Source organism: Amphiprion ocellaris, chromosome 1, assembly GCF_022539595.1.
Source record: "Amphiprion ocellaris isolate individual 3 ecotype Okinawa chromosome 1, ASM2253959v1, whole genome shotgun sequence".
Taxonomy (NCBI): Eukaryota; Metazoa; Chordata; class Actinopteri; family Pomacentridae; genus Amphiprion; species Amphiprion ocellaris.
This window is the reverse complement of record NC_072766.1, coordinates 3,394,487-3,420,336: the sequence shown is the minus strand read 5'-3', so window position 1 is coordinate 3,420,336 and position 25,850 is coordinate 3,394,487. Positions and strand designations below refer to the sequence as shown.

The window sequence follows — 25,850 nt, the reverse complement described above, 5'->3', positions numbered from 1 at the left end:
TTCTGGTTTGATGCTAAATTGGCCTTTGTTGTCTAAGCATGTTGTACAATACCAATAAAGTTATATCTAATCTAAACAGCGTACTTTGTGTTCTTGCTTTCGATGGAACTATCCTGTATGCCAAGTTAAATTATAACAATAAAAAAAACGTGCCTAGAAAATACACTGGGTTGATGTATGAATTAAATGTCGTTTCACCTCCTATATTTCTATCCTAGTAGATGCGTTTGATTACCTAAGTGGCAGGAGGAGGAAGTGCAGATGGGAGAAATCAGACGACGTTGGCAAACAACATGAACCGAGTGTTTCTGAGGCTAAAGGACCTCCAGTCATGGTCGTCGTTTTTTGATGCTGCTCCACGTTTCTTGGGAAGAGAATTTCACACGCAAATGACAACTGGAAACAAAGGCAAGCAGGAAATTAGGACGCACGGACGGACTGACGCCGCTGCTCTCAGCGACATGTCATAACATGTTAGCTCTGCTAGCCCGTCTGGCATTTTCAAACTGACCTCTTCGGTTTCGGTCTGCTGCTGTAAAACTTCTCTATTGACCGCGACCGCTTTTAAAAGCCACCTCTTTATCAGTCTGCTGCAATGTGCGCATAAACGGAGGCTCGGTAGTCCTCAATTGTTATCTTTTATAAGCTAATATATATATTTTTTTATGGTAAGCTAGTTGTTTATATCACGTAGATCTCGCGAGAACTTGTCAGCAACGAGGTGACGAAACGGTTGCCATAGTTACAGAGTAGTTGGATTCTTGTCGGTTTTGTCATTAAATATAAATATATATATGTATATATTTAAATCATTTCATAGAAGCTATTGGAATTGATTATACTATATTTTTATTCACTTCGGAGGGTCTTGTTACACTTCCGTTTTCGATGACGCGTTTTTGAGGAGGAGCTAATTTGACATAACTTCCTGCGCGGGAAATTCACTGTGTGCCACCGAGAAACTGGAGCAGAACACTGTAGTGCAGAGTACTGGTTAGTAGTAGCTTTTTATTATTCGTGCACTGTCGAGTTTTAACTGTGCAAACTTTGCCAACATGCCCGTCCTAGAAGTTACAGGCGCCTCTGCAGTTTCTCCATCAAAGAGGGCAAGAACAGAAACACCAGCTGCTGAAGTAAGACCTGTCCTCAGGTTTGCCAAACTGTCTGAACATGCCATGACACCTACCAGAGGCTCGACTAAAGCAGCAGGATACGACCTGTACAGGTACTGTGCATTAAAATGACTTTTTTGGTTTTTAATACTGTGACCATGTACTTTGTGAATATAAGAAGAAAGATTCTATATAAATTCTGCAGAATCCAGTTGCGGATTTTCTTTAAAAATCGCAAATATTTAGCTCGTAGAATCTCCTTACTTCATGTAAATGCTGCCAAAATTTCTGTAATGCTCGGCCAAGCTTCTAACTTCACTTATCTGGATTTAAACAGTGCATATGATTACACCATTGGGCCTATGGATAAGGCCATTGTGAAGACAGACATTCAGATAGCAGTTCCACATGGCTGCTATGGAAGAGTAGGTGAGTGTTTTATATGCTGGTGCAACATTAGACTTTTTACTAAATATATATCGTCACAGCAGCTGTTAAACACAAAATCAATACTGTCTCCTGCCACTTTTTTTCTTCTCAGCCCCCAGATCTGGACTGGCAGCAAAACACTTCATCGATGTTGGCGGTAAGTCCTTCCCTCCTTTAACCCCAAATCACTAATCAGCCTTTTGAACTTCTAATAAACCTGTATGCTCTCCTCAGCTGGAGTTGTAGATGAAGACTACAGAGGAAACGTGGGCGTTGTGCTCTTCAACTTCAGCAAGGACACATTTGAAGGTGAGTTTCAGCATCAGTGAACACTCTCATCACCTGACCCATAGATTTTACTACCAGGATGAATCATTACTCTGGTTTATTGTGCTTCCTATCGAGCTTTTCTGGGGAAGTTGTGCTGAAGCAAGTTGCCCTAGTTTAGTGTTATTTACTCTACCAACAATGAGTGTATGTGCCATTCTGTCAGCACAACTTGTTGAAGTTTAATCTGCCCAGCACTGTTGTCAGGTTTCTGCTGGTTAAATAGCAACTGCTGCTGAGAAGTCAGATATATGCAGTACTGTACCATAGTTTTAGGCACTGAAAAGTAACCTGTTGATCTGTTAAGAAATAATAATTGAATAAAGCTGCACTAGTTCTGATTTTCAAGGTACATGACAGGTAGGTTAATAAAAGCATTTTGGTGATTTGTCTGCCCCAGTGTCTTCTTGATGTAGCCTCAGACTGACTTGAATCAGCACAAAGACTGCCAAACCCTCTGCTGCAGGTCTCATTGTTCTGGATTCTTGTCTTGCTGCAGAATGAGTTTGGAAGAATCAGATGTTTCCCTCATGATGTGATGGATACAAATCTTACGTGCCTAAATTTTTAGCAAAATGAAATAATTCTGACTGAACGTTACACTGTTAGCTCTGTAACATTTAATTTAGAGCTTATTCCATCCTGTACAGATATCATGAAAGTAATTTGTAAAGAATGCATATAGAAACTAAAGATATGAAGATCTTTGTAAACAGTCTGTGGTCTGTCTTCTGCTCTTCTTCTCAGTGAAAAAGGGCGACAGAGTTGCTCAGCTGGTGTGTGAGAAGATCTGCTACCCAGATCTAGAGGAGCAAGAGGTAAACTGAGAGTTGACAAACTTTGTATATATACATACTAATGCAACATCTAAATCTTTGCTTCCTGAAAGTTATGATGCCCAGTTTTGTTGAAACTGGCTTTCATGTGTGATGCTGTTAAATTAGGGCCTCCAAAACATATTACAATCTTCATGAATCTTAGATTTATTGCAGAACTGTTAAACTGTTTTCTATGGTCAGATTTTCTATTGGGATGAGTCATTTTACTGCTAAAGGTTTTATGTCATATTTGTCATTGGATTGCTTTTAACAATTAAATAAAAAATAAATACCTGTGTGTTTTTTCAGACACTGGATGACACAGAGCGTGGTGCTGGAGGCTTCGGATCCACTGGACGCAACTGAACGCTCCAAAGTGGAGTGGAAATGTACTGTATCTGTTTAAATATATGGATTAGGGTGCTAATAAAGCTCTTGTTTCGTACTTTGGAGAGTCTGGTGTTTTTTCAGGGACTGACAGCCACATGTAGCCATCTTCCAAACCTCCACATGGGGGCAGCACAGGACAAGAATTACATCTCGGCCTAATTTGTAACCGATTCTCCTTGTAATGTGAGTTTCACAGGCTAAAACAGAGATAACGCAGCACTTTGGGTCTTGTCGAATGCGATGATAACCTGGATAAAAGGGGAAAGCACAGCAGGGATTACATGTACACCAAAAATATGTTTTTATTGTGAATTTACAACTAAACCCTCACTGATGTGAACAGAGAACACAGACTGGTGTCAGGCTGGTCCGTGGCAATGCAGCACTGATTTTACTTGTGAGAGGATGTGTGGCCACGAAGACCTCAGTGCATAATCATGAAGGCCCAGGTTTGGCATCATCAATGTGTCTTGTGTGTGTGTGCAGGTGTGTGTATGTATACACAGTTTACAAAGGAAGTAGTTGGTCATTATAAGCACCATTACAACCCCCTCTATTCCAGGGGCTTCCTCTAGTTTACAAATGCTTCATAGATTAAAAGTGGCATTGATTATTACAGTATAAACACAATTTACATGTAGTATAGAGGAGAGCAGACAGGCTATGAAGCTAGCTGTTACGGATGCAAAGACATGAAATCTTCAGAATGGCCGATGGGACTGTATCTTGTCGACTACTGAGTTTTGGATAGTAGTACAGTGCATTCAGAAGTCTATGTGGATGTGTTGCTAGCACCAGTAAATATGAATTATTCTAGTCAGTAGGAAAGATGGAAAAGCATAGTTTAAATATGCAGTAGGAGTCATTCAAGCTCAGACATGGCTACATCTCAATAGTCCACAGTGCGTTCCTTTCCTCTCCTGACCTTTCTCAATCTGTTTCATCTTCACTCCATTAAATTAATATCTGGGGAAGGAGAAATGTGTTAACTTCCATGTATCCAGGTTTGTTCAGTCTTTTACCTGAGGGGAGGAAATGAATTTATTTCAGACTATTGGGACTCACCCTTTTTATCTTCCACCTAAGCCGAGTTCTAAATAAACTCCACTTTTCGAGCTTTCTGCAGTCCACATGCCCTTCAAAGTGGCATCTGATTCCACATATCATCATACAACGTTAAACCCTACAATTAGAAACCCTATTCACACCCTCAATAGTGCCTTGAAACAAAGCTGGAGTTGTGTGTCAGGGCAGTATGCGTTTCATTTGGAAATCTTGCATACTGCCTCCACATAAATTGTATCTATGATATGTAGAATCATCTTTGGTAATCAAATGACGCAGTCCCTCCCCCACCCCCTTCTAGTCTCTTTGGTGGCGAGCCATTCTGCCCGTTGGAGCAAGTAGAAGTTGCCCCGAACTACTGACCCAGAGTCAGAAATGTTTGGCCTTTTAGGGGAGTGTGAGCCTGACACCGGATTAGCAGCTGCTGGCAACATCTGCCTCTCTCAGTCTTGCGATGGTTAATGGAGGATGATCTGCACCCTCATCTTCAGTACGTCTCCCAGCTGTCCTGTGAGGTAGTCTTTATCGTGTCGGTCCTCCAGCTCGGCCAGCTCCTTCTTCCTGTAGAGGGGCATGCTGCTGATCTGGAGGGAATACGCCCCTGGCAGAAGGGCCTTCTTCTTGCTCAGATGCAGGTAGCTAACGCCCTCCCTCTGGTTGATTTTGAAGTAGCCGTCCTCGTTGCCGTAGTCGATGCTGTAGCGGACGTGGTCGCTGAGCGTGGATAAGGCCGGGGTGAACTCCAGAATGTGGTCGCGGTTGCTCAGGTCGCTGATGTTCAGGTGGAACTGGAGGGTGTCTTCGATGTCCATACTGGCCAGGCTGACCATCTCCTCCTCAGTCAGCTGCAAGGAGAAAACGTGGTGCAGCTGAATTTACTGGATTATGAGACAAGTGACTAACAGTACAGTATGCTCTTAGATTAATCAAGAGATGCAGGGGATGGTAGCAGTACATGACTGCAATTTCTGCAAAAGCCAGGTTGTACATTCCACCAAAGTATCCTCTCCTACCTTTTCCACCAACACAAAGGTCTAAATCCTGTTATAAGGCCTAAGAGTAAGCTTTCTTTTAGATTGATTATGCTCATTTTGTCATTTTCTTATATTTGGCTAACAATTCTTTTTATCCGACAAAGTTAGTAAGGGTGATTGTTTTACCTTGCTGACATGTTTCGACTACGTCTGCAGGAAGAAGAAGGAGGAACAAGAACACAAAGAGAAAAAGCTGATCAAGAAAACCAAAAATCTGCCATCACGGACGACTGCAAGAGATATAACCACATTATGGACTGGGACAAGGGGAGGATTTTAACATCGGAGGCCAACAAGCACAAGAGGTGGACAAAAGAGGCCAATCAGAAAGTGGGCCAACGATTCCATGAACCGGGACAAGGGGGCTTACACCGTGTCGCTCATCTAGGACTCAATCCTCCAGAGACCATCGGACAGCGGGGGGCGTGGCTGGTCTGACAGATCTGTCAGAATCTGTCAGAATCTGTCACCTGATAAAAAACGACACGTCATCACATGTCGGATGACGCTCTGAGGAAGACTGCAGACGTAGTCGAAACATGTCAGCAAGGTAAAACAATCACCCTTACTAACTTTGTTGGATAAAAAGAATTGCTAATGAAGCTTTCTTTTAGTTGTCAGTCTGAAAAGTAGTTAAATTTGAACATTCTGAGTCCAAAATTACTGGAACTACATCATTAAACCTGCCCTGACTAAGTTTTTAAATGCTGTGTGTCCTCAGGTTGCTAAAATCATCAAAATCCCCTAAAAAAGTACAGACAACATGACTTCTGCCTCCAGCCCTGTGTGCTGTACTCAGGCAGACAAGAAAGCACTACACACAGTCATCAAGTCAGCACAGAACCTCATCAATACACAGCTACCATCTCTCACTGACACACACAATGCCCACTGCCTGTGTCGGGCCACAAACATAACCCGGGACTCTCCCCACCCAGGCAACCACCTGTTTACTCTGCTGCCCTCAGGAAGGCGCTACAGGTCCATCAAGACCCACACCTCAAGACTATTAAATAGTTTTTACCCCTGTGCCATATAGCAGCTAAACCAGTGCAATAAATCCCTGTGCTACAACTCCTAATCCTGTACATCTAGCATGGGCAGTGCAGTTTTGTGTGGGTTTGTGCAACATTTCTTTATTTATATGTTATTTTAGCTAATTATTTTCTTTTTTATATTTTTATATATATATATATATATATATATATATACATATGTTACCTGTGTGTCTTCCAGAGGAGCCTCCTGTGTTGAGTTGGTGCTGCGTCGTTTGCGTCCTTTCTTGGGATAGCCGTTGATCTTACATTCATAGCAGGCCTCAGGTGAGAGTGAGTTATCATCCACCTCGCCTCCTGGCCCACTGGAGCCACCACTTGTAAAGCCTAAACCTGTTACACAGTGCCTGGAACAAACACAAAAGCCATAAATCAGCCATAAAAAAACACCTACAGGTTGTTTTTTTAAACACAGTCATTCACGCACCCCTGTCCTGCACGGAAGTACCCGGGTGGGCATCCACAGAGGTAGCCCCCGTCGGTGTTTGAGCAGCCGAACTTGCAGGGGTTCTGGGTGGTGGAGCACTCGTTGATGTCCGAGCAGCCACCGCTGGTATGCTCGTAGTTGAAGCCGGTGGGGCAGAGGCAGCGGAAACTCCCCAGGGTGTTGTGGCATGACGCTCCCCCGCAGATCTGACTGTTCAGACACTCGTTCTCATCTGGGTCACAGGAAGTTGATGGGAAGTTAACAAACAAGCGGTCATTCCAGTTTAAGGGCACAAACAATGCTGGGAAAGTCTGACATCGAGTGTTGTAAATATGTGGAGAGATTCAAACTAAAAATAGAGGTTTAACTAACAAAAGCTTGTTATTTTGGGGTATACACTGAAGTACACATGCTCATAGTGAACCATGCAATTAACTGGACTGTGCCTGAGCTGTTTCTTGTTATTTCATGGACTTATAAATGTTTGTGTTGCAACATGCGCTTCTTTTCATTTGGTTTTGGTGCATACTTTAGATCTCTGTGCCACTTCAGAGTCAGATATTTTTGTCACCATGCATTTTTTGTCTCTTTTTATGAATTACAGGTGTAATAATGAAAACAAACTTCTTTTTTTTGCATTTTAAGTCAGACACTGAGCAGTTCCTTTGCTCTCGGCTTTACAACTGTAAGAACAAGGCTGAATTTTCAGATAAAGGAGGAAAAAGGAAACCATTTGGTACATATTTCTATTGTAAAAGTGGTGGGAAAGAGGTGGAGGCTCCAGGTCTGACTCCAGCCCAGAACTTCAAGGCTGCATGGTACATACTTTAGCAGCCCAGCCATCAGACGCCCCAAAAGGAAAGAATTTTTATATTTGCTGATAAAGAGGACTCACCAACACACTGGTTCCACTGGTAGTGCTGCAGGTAGCCTTGAGGGCAGCTGCACCTGTATCCACCCACTAAGTTCTGGCAGCCATGCTGACACCTGTGGTTACCGTCACACTCGTCCATATCTGTGGGGGGAAAGCGTGCACGAAAATCACTGTAAGCCTTTTCTTTCTGTAATTAATCAGCTGATACTGAGTTTGGTATCAATTGTTTTCAGACCTTCACAGTTTTGTCCATTGGGGTCTAATGAGAATCCCCGCTGGCAGTCGCAACTGAAGCTCCCCGGAGTGTTCTGGCAGACCCCGTTGGAGCCGCACAGATTTGGGTCTGTTGCACATTCATTGTTGTCTGTACAGAGAGGAGAGAAGGTTCAGACCAGGGTAAAACTAGAAACTGATATAAAGGCTGACTGTAACCCTGATTTGAATGTGCTGAGTCACTATAAAATCTGTGCCGAGTCGGACTCGGCCTCAAAAATAGGGCAGGTCATTGGGACTGTTGGCACAAATAATCTCACAATATGCAGGGGTTTAGGAATAAAACCTCTCACCTACTGATTTAACGTCACACCAGAAGAGGTTAATTGCTAACACATGAATGTTAAAGTTCATTCTTGACATGGGGGAATAACGGTTTGACAAAAAGCCAGCATTTTCTGGAAAAAGGGTAGTAAGGTGATGTATGTTGTGACTGGAATTGATAAAAATCTGAGTGTTGTTGAAGCTGTTTAAGACCTAAAATCAAACCGGAGAGCAGGGTAATCTCTAAATCTCAGCTGTTAGATGTGTGATCCTGGGTCTTTTCACGGTTTGTTGAGATGTTGAAAGTCTTCTAATATGTTTCCAGCTTAGATCTCCATTTGGTGGAACAGTCAACACGTGGGACGTGGTGCTGGAGATCAGAGTGAGGAATACACTGTCTACTGGCCAATCAAAGTATGGATTTTAACCCTCGTGGTGTCCTGGGGGTCAAATTGACCCATTTTAAAGTTTGAAAATGTGGGAGAAAAAAAATATTTTACAGTGAAATTTCTCATGTCCATATTTTCAACATTTTTGGGAAATTTGTGGTGGAAAATGGAAATGTTTAAAAAAAATGCTTCTTTAAGAACATTCAGAAAAAAATTTAAGTTTTACCGATATGTATATGTAATCACTTTAGATATCTTTGGATTTTTTTGGAAGATTTTTAATCTTTTTTTAAAAAAATATTTACAAGAATTTTCTTGCCAAATTTGGGAGATTTTTTTAAAATAAAACTTTTAGGAGAAACTTTTCAGGAATTTTTTTCCTGAAGGATTTGCAAATCTTCAGAAATTTGGGGAATTTTTTTGCTGAATTGTTGGATTTTTTTCAGACAAGGAAACAATATTTTTTGGTGCCCATAAATGAATGACAACAGCAGGGTTAAGCAACTATTGTTTTAAAGAAAGGATTTTTGTCAATCAGCATGAGTGACGAACTAAACATTATTATACTTGATAAGCAGCTCTTCAGAGAAGCAGATGTATTGGAGAAAATCTAACAAAGCATTTACAATATGATTGGAATACAACACTTTGTACCAGTGAGCATTTGAAGTTTGGTGTGTTACAGCAGCAGTTACCAAAGCATTACTTGAACAAGTGTTTCGTGTCACTTCCATGCTCTACTCGTAGATTAAGTACACATCCACATCTACTGTAATGTCATTTGTCTGGGGTAATTCCTATAGCCAAAACTGAGGGTTCCCTGTCTCTGATTTGATGTGAGGTCATGGGAGCTGCTTTATGGCCTGGAAAAAAGCTTGAGGTAGTCATGGCGATCTACTGCAATGTTCCATAACAAAGCATCGCTAAGCTGCCATGACTATAAAGCGGTCCAGCCTAATAAGATCAGTGTGATATCAGCCGGAGTCCATTAGCACTGAATGAGTTTGTAAAGGTTAGACAAGAGGGTGCTTTGGGGGTCTATTATGAGCTGAGCTGAGAGGTACTATAAGAAATTACACTGGGCAAGGACAAATTGTGTGTCCATTTTTGGAATACACAGACTGCCGTGTCGAGAGGATCACTACTCACAAAATATTTGGATGTGTGTTGTTGTGTGTTTACCGATGCAGGCGGTGTGATGCTGGGTGAAGCCAGGAGGACATTTGCAGGTGAAGCCGCCGATGGTGTTGACACATAAGAACTGACAGTTGTGCTGTTTGGTCGAACACTCGTCCAGGTCTGAAAAGTCACACAACACAAAATATAAACTTCCTGGAAACTGTTTAGTGGTTTGAATAGAGCATTTAAGACGGTGTGGTTGGATTTGTGTCAGACTGCACTACTGTATGGGGGCTGCTCTTTTTCTGAGACAAATTCCAGTCCTTCTACAGTCACTGACCTACAAATGAACTGCAAATGAACCAGACACCGGAAACACAGAGGGGTACTGTAGAGGGGGAAACTAAAGCTATGGTAAATAAAGATGAAAGGGGCACTAAGAAAAAGTGAGCACCATGAGCGCACTTGTTTGGACTTATAAACAAGCCTGATAAACAGAGACACAGACAGATGCTCCGTGTCACAGACCCGGAGCGCTGAGTGCACATTCACGAACAAACATGTGCACGTGCTTCCACTATTTCAAACCGAGCGTCTCAGGACAGTGAGCAGAACTCTGGCCGAGCGCCCGACCAGCTCAGCACTACAGCAGCTCTAACCTGGAAACTAAATCAAGCAAGAAGAGCGCGTCGCTGAACTCAACTGATCTCTGGACTGAACGGGGGCTACTCAATATCTAGAGCAGGGGTGTCCAACTCATCTTAGTTCAAGGGCCACATTCAGCCCAGTTTGATCTCCAGTGGGCCGGACCAGTAAAATCACAGCATAATAACTTATAAATAACCACAACTCGAAATTTTTATCTCCGGTATCTAGAACTAGACAATACAGTATTTTAATTTATGATCAAAACGACAAAAAAGACAAAAAAACCCCACCAAAAACAAGAAGAAATATTATAAAAGCGAGACACAAAACGACAAAAATGAGAAAAAAACGATAAAATATGAGACAAGCGGCACAAAATAATAAAGAAACAAAAAATTAGACAACGTTACAAAGCGACAAAACGATGGACAAACACACGTGAAACAAAAACACAAAACGACAAAAATGATGCACAAAACAATAAATAAAGCAAAACACAAAATGATAAAAGCGAGAAAAAATAATGAGGCAAACAACACGAAATAAACAAAAAAGACAAAAAATTCAACAGAAAGTTACAAAGTGACAAAAAGTGGACAAACAACAAAAATGAGACAAAAAATTACACAAATGACACAAGACAAAAAAAATGACAAAAGCAAGAAACAAAACGACAAAAAAGCAGACAAACAATACAAGCGAGACCAAAAAAACCACAAAACAACAAAAAAAGCAATACATAAAGTGACAAAAATAAGACAAAAAACACAAGTGAGACAAAAAGGAAACACAAAACAACAAAAACCAGAAACAAAAAGACAAAAACATGAGACAACAGTCAGACAATAAAAGAAAAAACAACAACAAAAACAAGACAAAATATTACAAAAATGAAACACAAAACAACAACAGAACAAAGAACAATCTAGTATTTTACTTTATGATCAAAACAACTTGTTAAGGTCTAGAAATAATTTTAAATATATAGTTTTACTAATTTACAATCAGCAGTTAATGTCTTCTCTGGAATTTTTACACTTTGAGGGCCGGATTGGACCCTCTGGAGGGCCAGTTTTGGCCCACGGGCCGTTGTTTGACACCCCTGATCTAGAGGTTTCTGCTGTGGGTCACCTCTGCAGCTCTTTCCGTCCTCTTGCAGGATGTATCCTCTGGGGCAGGAACAGAGGTAGCCTCCCTCTGTGTTCTTGCAGATGAAGTTGCAGGGCTTTGGTGCCTGTATGCACTCATCCACGTCTAGAAAAGAGACAGAAAGAGTGAACGACAGATCAATCCTGGAGCCTGAAATTCCAAAAGGGGAGATGATGAGACAGACAGACTCGGGCTGCATTTTTCAGAGGAGTGTGTGGGCAGTCCACCCACATAGTTTCGGCTCTTTACTAGACAGCAGGAATGAGGATGGGAAGTAGGGAAAGAGTCCATAAAGTGTAAATGCTGGAGATGGATTCAAGCCTTACCCACACACAGAGTGCCGCTGATGTCAGTGGTGTAGCCGGGCTTGCAGACGCAGTTGTAGGAGCCCAAAGAGTTGATGCATTGACCGTTCTTGCACAAATTGCCCATCACACGACACTCATCAATATCTGGATGGAAAGGAGAAAAGTGATCCCTCGCACAAACATATCTCAATTCAAGTATCAGTCAGTTGCATAAGAGGGATTGACGGCATATGCTCCAAGTCTTGGCTCCTTTCAGACAATAATTTTGCCAGTAACAGGATTAAAATAGAGAATAACAGTTCCATACAGCCTTGGGGATTTTTGTCTGTATTATTATAATTTATTATGTATTAATATGCATCATAGCTGTGTCAAGTATAAAACTTTAGATTTTTACCAGCAAAGTAAAAATCAATGCTTTGCAAGTGACTTAAACACATTTGCTACCTAATTTAACACTCATCACCTCTATTTCAAAGGACCATATCAATCCATCCCCATAATTTACTTTATTAATAATATTAATTTGCTTTATTTTTTTGTCGTGATCCCTTATAATTGCAAGAAAGTCATAAGAGGGACCTGTCTGATAATGCTGCAGCTGGCTCAGACTGACATTAAAGAGGATATCTTAATGCAAAAACAGATCAAAGTTTCACTTTTCTTCTCACAAAAGTCATGTTTGCTTGTTGTTTTCTGATAGAACTAATAAATGCAACACTTTTCTGCAGGAAAGTTATAAATCTTGGACACTATGGCTTCCATGAAACTCCCGGAGACTAATAGAAACTGGTTGGAGGAGATCAACCGTGACTTGTGGTTCATGTAAAACTTTAAGAAGTCTTATAATTATAGATTTATTATAAGTTATGGAAGCCCAACTTATGATTGCTCTATTAATGAGGAAACATCACTTCTTAGTACCAGAGAAAGATCCACCCTGTTAAATGGTAGAAATTCAGCTGTGGATTGTTGATTTATCCTCTTTCTATGACAGTAACAAAAAAAAAAAAATTGAGCTCAGATCTCTTCAGGAGTAAGATACCTCTGCCATCAGTGGTGTACCCGGGTCCCAGAGGACACATCTTCTTGTATTGGGTGGTCCCTGGCAGCGGGCAGAGCTCGCAGTTGGTTCCCCACCCTCTGCCTCCGTCGCAGCAACACTCGGACTTGGTCACCATGTTCCTGTTACTAGAGGTCATCTGACACAGCGTGGTCAGGACTTCGGTGAAACAGAAGCCTTCGCGGTTATCTGGAGGACGAGAAAGACAAAAGAGGGGTCTGAGGAAAGCCGACCAAACCACCCAGACAGGAGCCGGCCTCACAAAAAGAGATAACCCACACCGCTCTATCGCCCATGTCTGTGAGGAGGAAGATAGTCAAAGAAACACGAAGCTTACAAATTCCCCCCAGAGGTTTTCTCACAGAGTTCAGTAGATCACGGCTATCCAGAAGTATATAATTAGACAAGGGAGGAAGGTTCTGAAAGTATTTTCCTGCCCCAGTCATGATAGATAGAAAGGAGACAGCAGACACAAGCATGGAAAAAGTTGAATTCCCACTGAGACCAAAACCTTTTCACCTAATTAGACAAGATTCATAAAAATATAAATATGATGGTCATAAAATCAGTTTCTTTTGTTCTTGGTAGGTTATGGGAACCTCAAAATTATTCATATTGTCAAAGTGCTAAGTAACATGAGTGATTACTGAACCTATAACCCCGTTCCAAATGTTTACAACTAGTGACTTATTTTTAACCTTTGGACTCCTGAACTTCCATCCCCATTATTACATCCCATTCCAACATCCAATTTGAGTCAGAGATGCTATCAAACATGTAAATATAGCAACAAGCAGACAATAAATAAAGTTTTTTTTCCTGAAATAGTTTAACTTTACAGCTTCGTGTTGTAGAGACTGACTTCATACAAGAAGCCTTCTCTGAACAAACTGCAGTAATCCAACATAAAAAGGCAGTAAAGACGCATCATATCCTGATTAAAGCTCACACTGAACTTGGATAAGTAAATTTAGAGCACAGTGAAAACAAAACGGACAATAAGAGCAGGATAGAGGAATCGATAGCAAAGTACCTACCGATGCATTCGGTCTGTGTGGGGTTAGCAACGAATCCTTGGTCACATCTGCAGCGGTAGCTTCCTACTGTGTTCTCACAGCGGCCGTTCTTACAGATACCCGGTTTGGCTGTACACTCATTCAGGTCTAACAAAGACAGACAGACAGTGTAAAGATAAAGTGGACATATTTGTTTTATAGGATTTTCAGTTATACGTGACACTTAGGAAACCCCAGAACCCTAAAACCCAGTGACAAGTTTGAAATGCATGTTATCATTTAAAAAAAAAATCACCAAAATGACACCATCTCTCTGTGACAGAAAGTGTAATCATCAGATTTTTACTGTTTTGGAATGCCGTTTGGTCAGGAAACTTAACCAAATCAAAGCATAAAAACATGATATGTCTTTAAAATCACTACGTCTTATTTATAAATTCACTCAAATTAGTTTGTTCCAATCAAATTCTGTAAAAAACAAAAAGTTCTGAGCTCCTTGGTGAAACTAGTGAGCTATTAGTGCCTCATCTGCGACCAACATTCACATAAGAAAAATTCAGGGATTTTTACATTGAACTGGGCTGAACTGCAGCCTGTGCTTAATCAGAGCAGATGTGAGACAGGCATAGAAGCAAATTTAAATTAAAGTAGTAAAATATCTAATATTGAACCATTTTTTTCGGTACTAGTTATCCATGTGGGAGCTTGAGTAAATGCTGCACATTCTGATTACAGGCTTTTAAAAATGTCTGTAAAACAAACAATCAAAGAAATCTAACTTTCATTTTCTCTTTTTTATGATTTATGTGATTGTATTGTGTAAAACTGCACAGAAGACACAAATGAGTTCTCTCTACTTTCAGCCATGGTTGTGTTCTTTCCATAGAGGTGCTGGACTTTATAATGCAGTGGAAAAAAATGCTCACAGTGAGCAAAAATGTGACAGGAGTAAATAAAATCTTACCCAGGAACTGCTTGGGCTTCAGAGGGTTAAATTAAGCTAAAGTGCAAGTTCTTCTAGGGGGATCATACATCACACACCTCAAACATTTCATGGGCGTGAATTTAGTGTATCCAGAGGGATTTTATTCTCCTGAGTTTGTAAAGTCTGTCGCCTCGTATTTCTTCACACAAAAGAGATATATCTAATACAAAGTAGTGCCTTTCATTATGATAGTTACCCATGCAGCCTTCTCCACCGGGCTGGCGAGTGTATCCAGGTGAACAGATGCACATGTATGTACCAATCAGGTTCTTGCAGGTCATGCCTCTGCTGGCACAGTCATCTATACCGTCTTCACACTCATTCTGGTCTGGAAGAGGAAAAAAACAGCACACTGAAGGTAAAGAGACTGCAGCGGTTTGAAGAAGTCGGCGTGATTGTATGCATGTGCAGCAAATACACGAGTGATGTAACCCAGACACTTATGCACACAACTCCAGAGTTTAATCTAAGCAGCCAATCCCACGCTGAGCCGTGTAGTGCTAACAGGCGTGCAGTGGGAGAGCTGGTGGTCTGTTTGGAGCTCTAATGTAAACAGTGACGCGATAGACACTGACAGGATCCTCCTGTCTTAGCGCTTCCCTCCAAATACAACCGTCGCCATGGTTTCCCCCGCTATCTGAGAGAGCGGAGGTGTAAACAGTGTCTCGACAGGTTTCAGAGTGTTTTAAGTTCATCCCAGACAGAGAACCCTTGAGGATCTCACTAAGATAGCATCTTATGTAACTTTATGGATGGGGCCAGCATGTCGCTATGAGGTACTTTGTTTATTTTCAACCAACACTTTCCAGTAAATGGACCGTGCCTGAGAAAGCTGAGTGAGTCAGTGAGTCATTTTACTGCGGTACCTTTACACATCCTCTTGTCCTCACGCAGAACGTAGCCGGTGGGACATTTACACTCGTACGAGCCCACGACGTTAACGCAGCGGAAGGCACACAGCAGAGGGTTCTGGGCACACTCGTTGATGTCTGGACGAGGAACAGGAAGCAACACGTTAAAAATAAAGACTGAATGACACAAGTGGGAGTTCAGATGTGACTTCACGTACCTTCACAGGTCATCATCGGTCCAGGCTCGAAGCCCTCGTCACATGCACACTCAAACCCGCCGATCACATTAGTGCACGTGCCGTTGCCGCAGGGATTGCCGATGTCACACTCGTTAGTGTCTGCGTTGAAGAAAGTTACAGAAACCCAATTAATAAATACTTCTGTACCTATTCCCTTAAAAGAAGTGGTCTTAAAGGTGCAGCTCAAAAAGTAGGATATAATGAGAAAGTTACATTTTATTTTATAACTGACTTCAAAAGGACTTTCAGATGGAAGTCAAATTTGCATTTCATTAGGAAATCAAGGACCTAAAGTCTGGAGGACGAGTTGGGAGGCACAGAATCCAAAATGTTTGAAGTCTCCACAGTTTGGGATGATTTGGAGTGTCATGTCATCTGCTGGTGTTGGTCCACTGTTTTTTACCAAGTCCAAAGTCAACGCAAACATCCACCAGGAGATTTTCCAGCACTGCATGCTTCCTTCTATTGAAAAGCTTTGTAGAGATGCCAATTTCCTTTTCCAACAGAACCGAGCACCTGCCCAAAGTGCCAAAAGCACTACCAAATGGTTTAGCGACCATGATATTACTGTGCTTAAATTGGCCAGCCATAGGAGTACTGTCAGGAGGAAGATGAAAAACACTCGACCCAAAAATACAGACAAGCTGAAGGCTGCTATCAATGCAACCTGGACTTCAGTATCACCCCAGCAGGGCTACAGGCTGATCGCCACATTGATACAGTAATTAGTAGTAAAGGAGCCCCAATTAAATGCTGACAGTATAATTAAACATACTTTTCAGAAGCTGGACATTTTTCTGCTTTGTCTGTGTAGATTCTCAGCCATCCTAGCAGCTTCATTAGAAAGCAGCTGGACTTCTCTTTAAGGTTCTTGAAGACGTTTCACCTCTCATCCAGGAGGCTTCTTCAGTTCAGCTCTTCAGTTTAGTTCAGAACTGAAGAAGCCTCTTGGATGACATTTGAAACATGTTCAGGAACCTAAAAGAGAAGTCCAGCTGCTTTCTAATGAAGCTCCTAGGACACTTCTGCAATGTAACCTTTAATGTAAAAAATATATATAAAAAAAAAAAACTTAAAATATTAAGTAATGTAAAGTTTTTGCATAATGAATACAGAACACATGAAATTTCCCCTAATTGGGCAACTTAGTTTGCCAACTAATTTATGAAAAAGAATAACTTTTTCATGATATTTAGTTTCACCTGTATTGTGAACCTTTTCAGATTTGACATCTTCATGCTAACAGTACATGGATATCGGCACATACTGTAGGTTCACACATAAACCTTTGTCACCACCTCGACATGACTGAGATTACAAATAGTATTTATCAGTGGGTAAAGCTGTAGAGAGGCTGTCAGGGTGGATGGATGGCTCGACAAAACACTGGACATTTACACATCAAAAGACGTTTGTTTCTGTTAATCTTTTCTAACATTGAAGTTCATCTTGATTTAACTCCTAAAAACTCTTCTCTTGCGCATCACACCAAGACATTTAGAAGTTTTTTTTACATAAAAAGCAGAGAATGTGCTAAAAAAAATAAGGCTGAATTGAGTTGAATTAAATCAGTGAGGGGGTATTATAGAGACAAAGAGAGGAGGAAGAGGAGGATCTGACCTTCACATGTGATTCCACTAATGTCCAGGCGGTATCCCATCGGACATTCACAGCGGAAAGAGCCGTCTGTGTTGATGCACTGGCCATTGATGCAGGGATCATTGAGACACTCATCAATATCTGCAAGAAAAAATGTCAACATGAAGTGAAACCCCATGCCATGGCTAAAACAGACATACAGGACAATGACGATTAAACGTATACGACATAAATACCTTTTGGATGGTCGTCTGGCCCCTGCTGATATCCCACATTACGACAGAGAAGTGGATAGGCCTCTGGAAATGTGAAAGCTCATAAATGCCATTGAATAACAGAGAACATTTTGTACATGAACTTGCATGCACTTGTGATGGGAAGAATACTCACCCTCTCCTTTGCTGGGGCAGATTTCACACGGGTCTCCCCACCCCTGACCAGGCATCCCAGTGCAGCAGCAGGCTTCCTTAGAGGTGTTCTGAGGCTTCGGGGCCAGGCAGCGGCCATTTTCAAACTTGGTGTAGCAGTAATTCACACGGATGTCTAAAGGTGAACACACAGACAGAGAAGTGATGAAAGAACTGCTCAGATGCCTCAGGAAGAGCAGTAATACAATGCTGTAAAAGTACTCTTAACCAAACACCACATGGCATTTTTATAGAAGGATTCTTCTAAATAATATATATACAACTGAGTTATATATATACAATTGAAATTAATGAAGTTATTTCTAAAGATATTGTAGTAAACCTGTTGACTACTTTATATGAAATAACTCAGAAAGCCTTGGAGTCTGGCCAGTCTTTTCTTCAGGAGGAAATGACATCATGTGGAGCAGGTCATGTGATCTGGAATTAACACACTTCCTGGAGAGGTGTTTAGTAATGGGGAATTTAGTTGAAAGTGATTTCTCAGACACAGATACAATTTGTTATTTTCCATATGAAATTTGATATATTGCCAAAAAATTACTAGTATTACTTTGACAATATTCAAAATTTAGTGTTTCATAAAGCCAAACAATGCTCTGGGAGGAAGCTATAATGATGAAATATTTGGGATTTCTGCTGGAAAAACAGCTGCTTAACCTGTAACATTTCATTCTATTTCATATGTTCTCATATGTAGGCATAAAGTGGCACAGAATGAAATTACTCAAGTACAAATACCTCAAGGGAAACTGTTTATCAGCACATTCAAAGTTTGCTAATTAACAGAATTGAGACTAATTACATCTTATTTGTGTAATCTGCTTAAACAAAGTTTTACATTTTGTTGGGACTTAGCTCCTTGCAAAACTGCAACTTGTTAAACTGTTCCTTGTGGACAAATAAATGTTTGGACTGTTTAGACAAGTCAAATTTTTAATAACGATTGGCTCGATATCCATCTTCAATGTAAGGATGCAAGTTCTATCATAACCCTAATGAAATGTTTAGGCCTTCAAAAGTGTTAATAGAAGTCAGACGTAGTATAAGATTATTCATTTGATGTGTTTTTATGGGCATTTGATTACTCTTAACTGTCATTAACTCTCTGAACTCCAAGCAGTTTCTGGGTGTTTTTGCTCCTAACACGTATTTACTGACCGTGGGCTCATTTTTCACTCCAGTCTAAAATCCTGCATCTCCATGGAAACCGAACAACCACAGCTAGAATCAGAGGGAACTAAAAACTGTTTTCAGTACAGTGTTCCTCTGTTTTCCAAGACCCAACAGGTGTTACCAATATAAAAGGGAAATAAGGTGACTCAATATTTTACCGCTTACAATTTTAATTTGCTTCCATAATTGTCTCCTGTCTGCTCTGTGTAAACACAAACGGCTGCAGTTCAGCTGAAAAGTCCCTGAATTTTCACAGCTGAGTCACTAATGGCTCCACAGCTGTGCCGAGAAGCAGGGATTTTCAGTTTTCTGCAGAATCTGGTGAGTGAAAAGTTTATTTCTGGAGAACAGAGCTATTCCTGATGGAACGACTCGACACAGGTGAATAATTCGAGCATCGTGGGAACATTCAAAATCTGACAATTCATTATTTTTACAGTTTCCGTCCTTTAATGCCTTTCAAGTGTGTTGGAAAGCTTAAAATCCAATGATTCATTCTATTTTTAGTTTCTGGCTCTGATAAATGGTGTAATTTTGGTAATTTTTGTAAAGACAACAAGACTTTCAAAGCTGCTAGAGGTTTTGGGAGGCAGGAGAGATATAAATAATATCTATATTTACCTTTATATTAAGAAAATGTGACCATTTCATGCAGTTCTCTGTTAAATATACTACAGTAAATTGTGTTAGCAAATGAAAAGAAAAATCCTATTACTGTATATAGCAGGGGTGTCAAACATGCAGCCCGGGGGTCAAAACCGGTCCTTCACAGTGTCCAATCTGTCCCACTTTGTCAATTGTAAAAACTGCAAAGACATTAACTGCAAATTGTAAAACTGTAAATCTAAAATGATTCCTAGACCATGATGAGTTGTTTTGATCATAAAGTAAAATACTAGATTGTGCATTGTGCTTTTGTCATTTTGTGTCGCATTTTTGTAGTATTTTTGTTAATTTTTGTCTTTTTTTGCCAGATTTTTGTCGTTTGTCTCGTTTTTGTCCTTTTGTTTCTTGTTTTTGTCGTTTTGTGTTTCCTTTTTGTCTCACTTGTATTTTTTTGCTTTATTTTTGTCATTTTGTGTTTTGCTTTATTCATTGTTTTGTGTATCATTTTTGTTGTTTTGTATTTGTTGTCTCGCTTGTGTCATTTGTCTCATTTTTGTCGCTTTGTAAGTTTTGTCAAATTTTATGTCTCTTTTTGTTTTGTTTCTTGTCTCATTTTTTTGTCATTTTGCTTCTCATTTTTGTTGTTTTGTGTCTCATTTTGTCACATTTTGTCTTGTTTATGTTGTTTTTTTTTGTCTGACCTTGATCTTTCTGATCATAAAGTAAAATACGGTATCAATCAGGTCCAGATACCTGTGACTAGATGTTTTGTGCCTTTATAGATACTGAGATCTGTAAGTTGTAATGTGTAAATGATAAACTGAGGAATGAAGTTGCTGAAATTGAGCTTAATTTTCTTAAGAAACTTCAGGTTGCTCATGATGTTTTGTAAAAAGATAATAATAATTCTTTGAATGTGGACCTTTTCAGAATGTACTTTTTTGCATTAAAACAAAGGAAAGATTTGGAGCTGTTGTTTTTTTACAGGTTATTATGCTGTGATTTTACTGGTCCGGCCCAAATCAGATCAAATTGGACTGAATGTGGAACCTGAACTGAAATAAGTTTGACACCCCTGACTTATAGAATTATGCTTATTGGTACTTACAGTAAATTGACCAAAACTACACTCAGTATTGAGAAAGATTTCTCTTTCAAAGCATTTTTTTTAACTTTGTGTTGAAGTATTTGCAGTGAGAAGAAAGGCTGGCTAATTGTCTCCACTCTCTGATCTGTGCTCGTCTTGTTCCTGCAGGACTATACAGGCACTTACTTATAATGAGAAGCATATGACCGTGCTCTCCTGCTAGCGCTGGCCTTCAGTGAACTCAACACAAATAAGCTCTCTGACCGCCATAGATCACACACACACACACACATGCACACACACCTGGCTCAAAGGCAAAGATCACATACATGAACACCTGGCGCTGCGAGGAGAATGTCAAAGAGTGTCATGTTACTTTCTGCCATGAAACCGATTTGTCAGCCTTTCTGCAAAAGAGATTGATGGCTCTCCGTGCGCACCCGCTGCGTGAGCGTTTGTGTGAGTGTGTGCATGTGTGCATCGCACTCACAAACGCTCGCAAGTGTCATTCTAATGTTGCAGTCCGACCACTGATATATATGATGTGAAAAATCGCGCTTTCTTGACATGTTCACCAATAATGTCAACGCTACTTGGTTGTTTTTAGATGGGAGAGAGAATTTAATAGTGAAAAATAGCATAACAGACTAATAAATTAGGAAAATTAAGCTTTGAAATAAATCAGCGCTGACAGTGGTGACTCAGATCTGAGTGGGGGTGAGTGTGGTGACGGATATTTAATGGTCACGATTATGCTAATTTGCAAAACCACTACAGCATTATAATTCAAAACATATCATTAATTGGAGAGTCCTAGCGGCCAAGTGGTTTAGACACATTTAATATACTGTCACTGCAAAATCCAAAGTACTGCTCCAGCCAAGGACTGGTGCTTCATGTCATCCATCTCCTTCTCTCAACATGTTTCTCTACTTTCAATAACTGGATTGTTCTGTCTTATTTATGTTTTTGTAGCCAAATGTGACTTTTTAACATGTTTTTTCCTCTTTTTCACAAAGCGAAAATGTCATCAATTACAGTTCCTCATAAACTGACTTCACCACAGTGCACACGGAGATAAACGTGTTTGTGTGTGTGTATAATGTGTGCAAACTATATCACATTTTCAAGCATAAATTATGTAACTTGTCCTCCAGATGAAAAGTTGAATTCATAAACTGTTGAGCTATCACCAGCAAACCTTATATGCAGCTGTATAACTGACTAAATATGCGTGCTGACTTTACTATTGTTCTCTAGTTGTTCTACTGTAGCACTGTGGTTGTGGATTTAACATTATGCAGTCATTATCACTTGTTGCAAAAGCAGCCACTGTTTAATAAAAGTTATCTAATCTTTCTTTAATCCGAAATTTATGGAAAACCCCAATATACATTCTTATATAGTGGTTTATGAGAAAAAGACTGGTTAGCACATATAATTAATACATGTATACTATATTTAACCATTATCCGACTGTAATTAAACCTGTATATGTCCAATTACAATTTATCTCCTTCAGGTTTAGAAATTAACTGATATAACCCATAAACCCTGAAACCTCAGCAGCAGGTTTGAAAAGCATGTTGTCTTTAAAAAGATGCCAAAACTCCACCATTTGTCAGAATCAGAAACTGTAAAAACAGAAAGAATCGTTGGATTTTAAACTGTCCAACAGTCTTTAAAATGATCGTCTGTGACTAGAGGTGGGGAAAAACACTTAAGTCTAAGTTTAAAATGAAGATATTTAATCAAATTCAGTTTATTCTGCATGTCTTTGAAAAGTAAGAAAAATAAGCCTTCTCACTAATTAGATTCTGTGAAAAACAAAAAGTTCTGCCCTTCTGCGTAACTGAAAGCTACTATTAGACTCGGCTGCAATCAAAAGTAAGATGACAAAAATTGTGGGACTTTTGCTGCTGAACTAGGATGAACTGTATCTGCACAGAGCAGATAGGAGACAAGTGTGGGCACAAAGTGGTGAAATATCTATGAAGTGAAGTACTGGTAACACCTAAGTGCACTTGAAAAACGTTGCATGTTTCCATCTTTGTGATCAAATAAACTCTGTAACTGTCCAAAAGACAGTAATTTTGGACTTTCTGGTTTCAAGGTTGTTGTTTTTTGTCATCATTTCATAAATGTTTGAATTTATAAGATCATTAAAACTAATTGGAAGTGCAATAAATAAGATGTTAAGAAAGGTAAATGTACACCTTTAAAAATTGATGTTTGGCTTAAAATCTAACTATTCTGCAGAGGTACACATGGTAATTGGGACTTTTAAGTTTTGTTTGTTTCATATTAGTTGCCATTTTTTGTTGAAGTGCGTTGTATGGATGGTTTAATACAGTGTTGTCACAAGCCAGCATGTGGGATCCGTCTAACGACAGATAACTAGCTTGAAAGACTTTTGGAATCCCTCTTATTAGAGACGCGTTTGTGAAACTTTGTGTGTTTCTGAAATGTTTGTATGTTTTTATTTTCATAGTTTTCACAGTGCCGGCTGACCGAGGAGCAAAAAAATGTTAAAAGACATCTGCATGATGTGTGGCCTTCATTATTCATTATAGCAGACCGGAGTAGTTTTAAACTCAACTTTTTTTCATTGACTAAAAATTTGAAAGGAGCAAAAAGCAAGAGGAGTTAGAGCTTGAAAAAAATACTTCAATCATTGGTAGTATAGGTGCACATATAACCATCAAATGACTTTCATCACTGGTGTCAATATGATTGTCTCCACTGTCTGTCATCGTGTTTAACAAAACCAAATATTTTCTCGGGACAGACTTCATCCTTGTCCAGAAACCTTGACCTTCTTTCGCTGCCAGGGTTGCTCACTCTCCACCCAGCTCCTCCCATTTATCCCACAACCTTCAGTCGAGCACTTCTGGACAGAAAAGCGAAATGCAAACTGTAAACTGCCTCACTGAACTGGTGATGTCATCACTTCAGTGTTTGCAGAGGGAACTCCCTAACAGAGGGCTCAGCGCGCCCCCACCCAACCCCAAAAACACACATATGTACATAAACACACACAAGTGAGGAAATGGAAAGTGATCTGTTCAGAGCCACCCTTGGCCTTTTTGAGGCAGCAGCAGAACCAGCTGGAACACAGTGTGCTATCATGAAAAGTCGAACACCACTGACTGCTGCTTCGTCTCCACCAGTTTGCAGTGTAAAGATGATGCAAAGATACTTCCATAGTTTCCTTCAACCATTTCTCTCCTGTCACCTCGAAATTACCTAAACATCTGCGTCCGGAGGCAGAGAGCTGGAAGCCTTCAGGGCACAAGCAGGTGAAGCTTCCTTCGGTGTTGGAGCAGGTTCCAAATGTGCAGAGTTCAGGTGACTGGGAGCACTCATCGATGTCTGGCAAACAAACATGAACAACATCAATCACCTCATCGAATTTACAAATCAAATACATTAAAACTACCATTAAAGCTGCAGGGATGAAGTCTTAGCACGATGTCACCGCCTATTCAAACATGATAAAACCTCACTGACTGAGTATTTGGATAAAGGCATCTGGAATATCCTCAAAGTCACATGTTCATTATTCACAATGACCAGCTGCTGCTGATGCTGAGAATTTGTTGCTGTTCGTTTCTCCTTCCAGGAAAAGAGCACAAAGCAGGAATGTGTTGAAGTCGGCCGAATATCTCTTCATCAGCCCCACTGGATAAACAATCCAAGTGTTTTGGCTCAGGCCCACTCCCAAGTGTGAAAGGGAAGACGAGGGGTGTGTGTGAAAAGAAGGAGTCGGCGACAAAGCTTGTTCTGCTCTTGTACACCTCAGCAGAGCTGGTCTAAGCTGTGATTTGTAACGTTGTGTGCTGGATGTAAGCGTTGCCTGTGGTGCAGATATATGGCGTGCAGATATTTTATTACTTCAGAAATTCCTGTTTTCATTTTTCAAGTTTTGGATTATGTTTATTGACCGTGATGCAGAGAGAACTGGCCTGAGGCCGCCGTACCTTCGCAGGTTTCCTCGTGGAGATAGTAGCCTGGTGGGCAGATACATCTGTAGGAGCCGTCCAGGTTCAGACAAGTTCCTGCACCGCATGTGCCTGGATTCACTGCACATTCATTAATATCTGGGGGAAAAGGGAATACGCGAGGGATATGCTAAGAAATAATGATAATATCCATATTAATTTAAAAATATATACACATATATGTATAAAATAAAATAAAATGGCCAAACAGGAAGAAAAACAGTAGAAAAAGAGTTCAACATGGGAAAAGATTTACAAAATAAATCAATACAAAATGCCAAAGGATACACATTTTTAAAAAATTAAATAAAAGCACCAAATATGGCATAATAAATTAAAGAGTAAATAAAGAATTTCAGCGTCTTTGAGTTTTTGGAAAAGCGCTTTATAAATAAAATTTATTATTATTATTATTATTATTATTATTATTATTATTATTATTATTATTATTATTATTATTATTATTATTAAAGAATAATAGAAATATAGAAAATAGTAGAAAATCGAAGGAACAATTATGAAAATCAGGGGAGAAATAATATTAATAAAATAATATTAGCAATGTTAATAATATTAAATAAAGAAAATAAATAAGTAAAAAAAGGTAAAATGGAATAAGATATACAATAACCAACACCATCCCATAAAGTCAAGTCTATAGAAATGGGTTGTAATAAGTATTTTAAAAGAAAACTCTAATTTTGCAGCTTTATCTCCTCAGGAAGGTTGAACTAAAGCTGAGTGATGGCAAAAGCACAGCCACCTTTAGATTTAAGCCTCGACTTTGGAGCAGCATGAACAGCCCCATCAGAGGATCAAAGCTGCAAACAGCCTTAAAAGTGATGAATAAAATCTTAAATTTAATTCTAAAATGGACAGGGAGCCAGTGGAGGTACGCCAGGGAATGGAGTGATGTTATATTAATTTATAGGAATATAAACAATGAATAAATAGAGGTCTCTTACCTGAACAGAGTCGGCCGTCTAACGTTAACTCGTAGCCGTCGTTACAAACACAGAGGAAGGTTCCCACCATGTTCACACACTGTCCGTTTCTACACAAGCCTCTCTGCGTTGAACACTCGTCAACATCTGGTCAACGCACAAACACAACAACAT

The 25,850-nt window shown here is 39.9% G+C and overlaps 2 protein-coding genes across 5 annotated transcripts in view; one reads left to right on the top strand and one right to left on the bottom strand.

Annotated features, from left to right (window-relative positions):
• Positions 1–240: 240 nt before the first annotated feature.
• Positions 241–3,131, top strand: dut (deoxyuridine triphosphatase). Of its 2 annotated transcripts, XM_023265973.2 has the most exons (7): positions 241–408; positions 1,069–1,225; positions 1,450–1,541; positions 1,654–1,698; positions 1,776–1,850; positions 2,616–2,686; positions 2,996–3,131. In XM_023265973.2, the coding sequence occupies exons 1-7, from the start codon at positions 294–296 to the stop codon at positions 3,050–3,052; spliced, it is 612 nt and encodes a 203-aa protein (XP_023121741.1). In that variant the 5' UTR covers positions 241–293; the 3' UTR covers positions 3,053–3,131. The 2 variants fall into 2 exon arrangements, with proteins under 2 accessions (XP_023121741.1, XP_023121742.1); XM_023265974.2 differs by lacking the exon at positions 241–408 and having other exon boundaries at positions 415–1,225.
• A 222-nt stretch (positions 3,132–3,353) lies between these two features.
• fbn1 (fibrillin 1) overlaps positions 3,354–25,850 on the bottom strand; it is a 77,196-nt gene continuing 54,699 nt past the window's right edge. For all 3 annotated transcript variants that reach the window (XM_023265944.3, XM_055011265.1, XM_055011270.1), the window contains 19 exons: positions 25,698–25,823; positions 24,712–24,831; positions 23,978–24,103; positions 17,825–17,977; positions 17,671–17,733; positions 17,456–17,575; positions 15,815–15,934; positions 15,612–15,734; positions 14,942–15,073; positions 13,782–13,907; positions 12,727–12,933; positions 11,700–11,825; positions 11,356–11,478; positions 9,640–9,756; positions 7,767–7,895; positions 7,553–7,672; positions 6,658–6,889; positions 6,397–6,577; positions 3,354–4,986 (listed from right to left, as the gene is read on the bottom strand). In XM_023265944.3, coding sequence (XP_023121712.2) covers positions 4,600–4,986; positions 6,397–6,577; positions 6,658–6,889; positions 7,553–7,672; positions 7,767–7,895; positions 9,640–9,756; positions 11,356–11,478; positions 11,700–11,825; positions 12,727–12,933; positions 13,782–13,907; positions 14,942–15,073; positions 15,612–15,734; positions 15,815–15,934; positions 17,456–17,575; positions 17,671–17,733; positions 17,825–17,977; positions 23,978–24,103; positions 24,712–24,831; positions 25,698–25,823 — 2,831 coding nt within the window. In that variant the 3' untranslated portion in view covers positions 3,354–4,599. The remainder of the gene's footprint in view (positions 4,987–6,396; positions 6,578–6,657; positions 6,890–7,552; positions 7,673–7,766; positions 7,896–9,639; positions 9,757–11,355; positions 11,479–11,699; positions 11,826–12,726; positions 12,934–13,781; positions 13,908–14,941; positions 15,074–15,611; positions 15,735–15,814; positions 15,935–17,455; positions 17,576–17,670; positions 17,734–17,824; positions 17,978–23,977; positions 24,104–24,711; positions 24,832–25,697; positions 25,824–25,850) is intronic.

What these genes read in the sequence shown, in the direction of transcription:
- dut (XM_023265973.2), top strand. Translation starts at nt 294, where the DNA reads ATGAACCGAGTGTTTCTGAGGCTAAAGGACCTCCAGTCATGGTCGTCG. An exon ending in GCAGGATACGACCTGTACAG is followed by an intron (nt 1,226 to 1,449) that starts GTACTGTGCATT and finishes GGATTTAAACAG; the next exon opens with TGCATATGATTACACCATTG. An exon ending in TGGCTGCTATGGAAGAGTAG is followed by an intron (nt 1,542 to 1,653) that starts GTGAGTGTTTTA and finishes TTTTCTTCTCAG; the next exon opens with CCCCCAGATCTGGACTGGCA.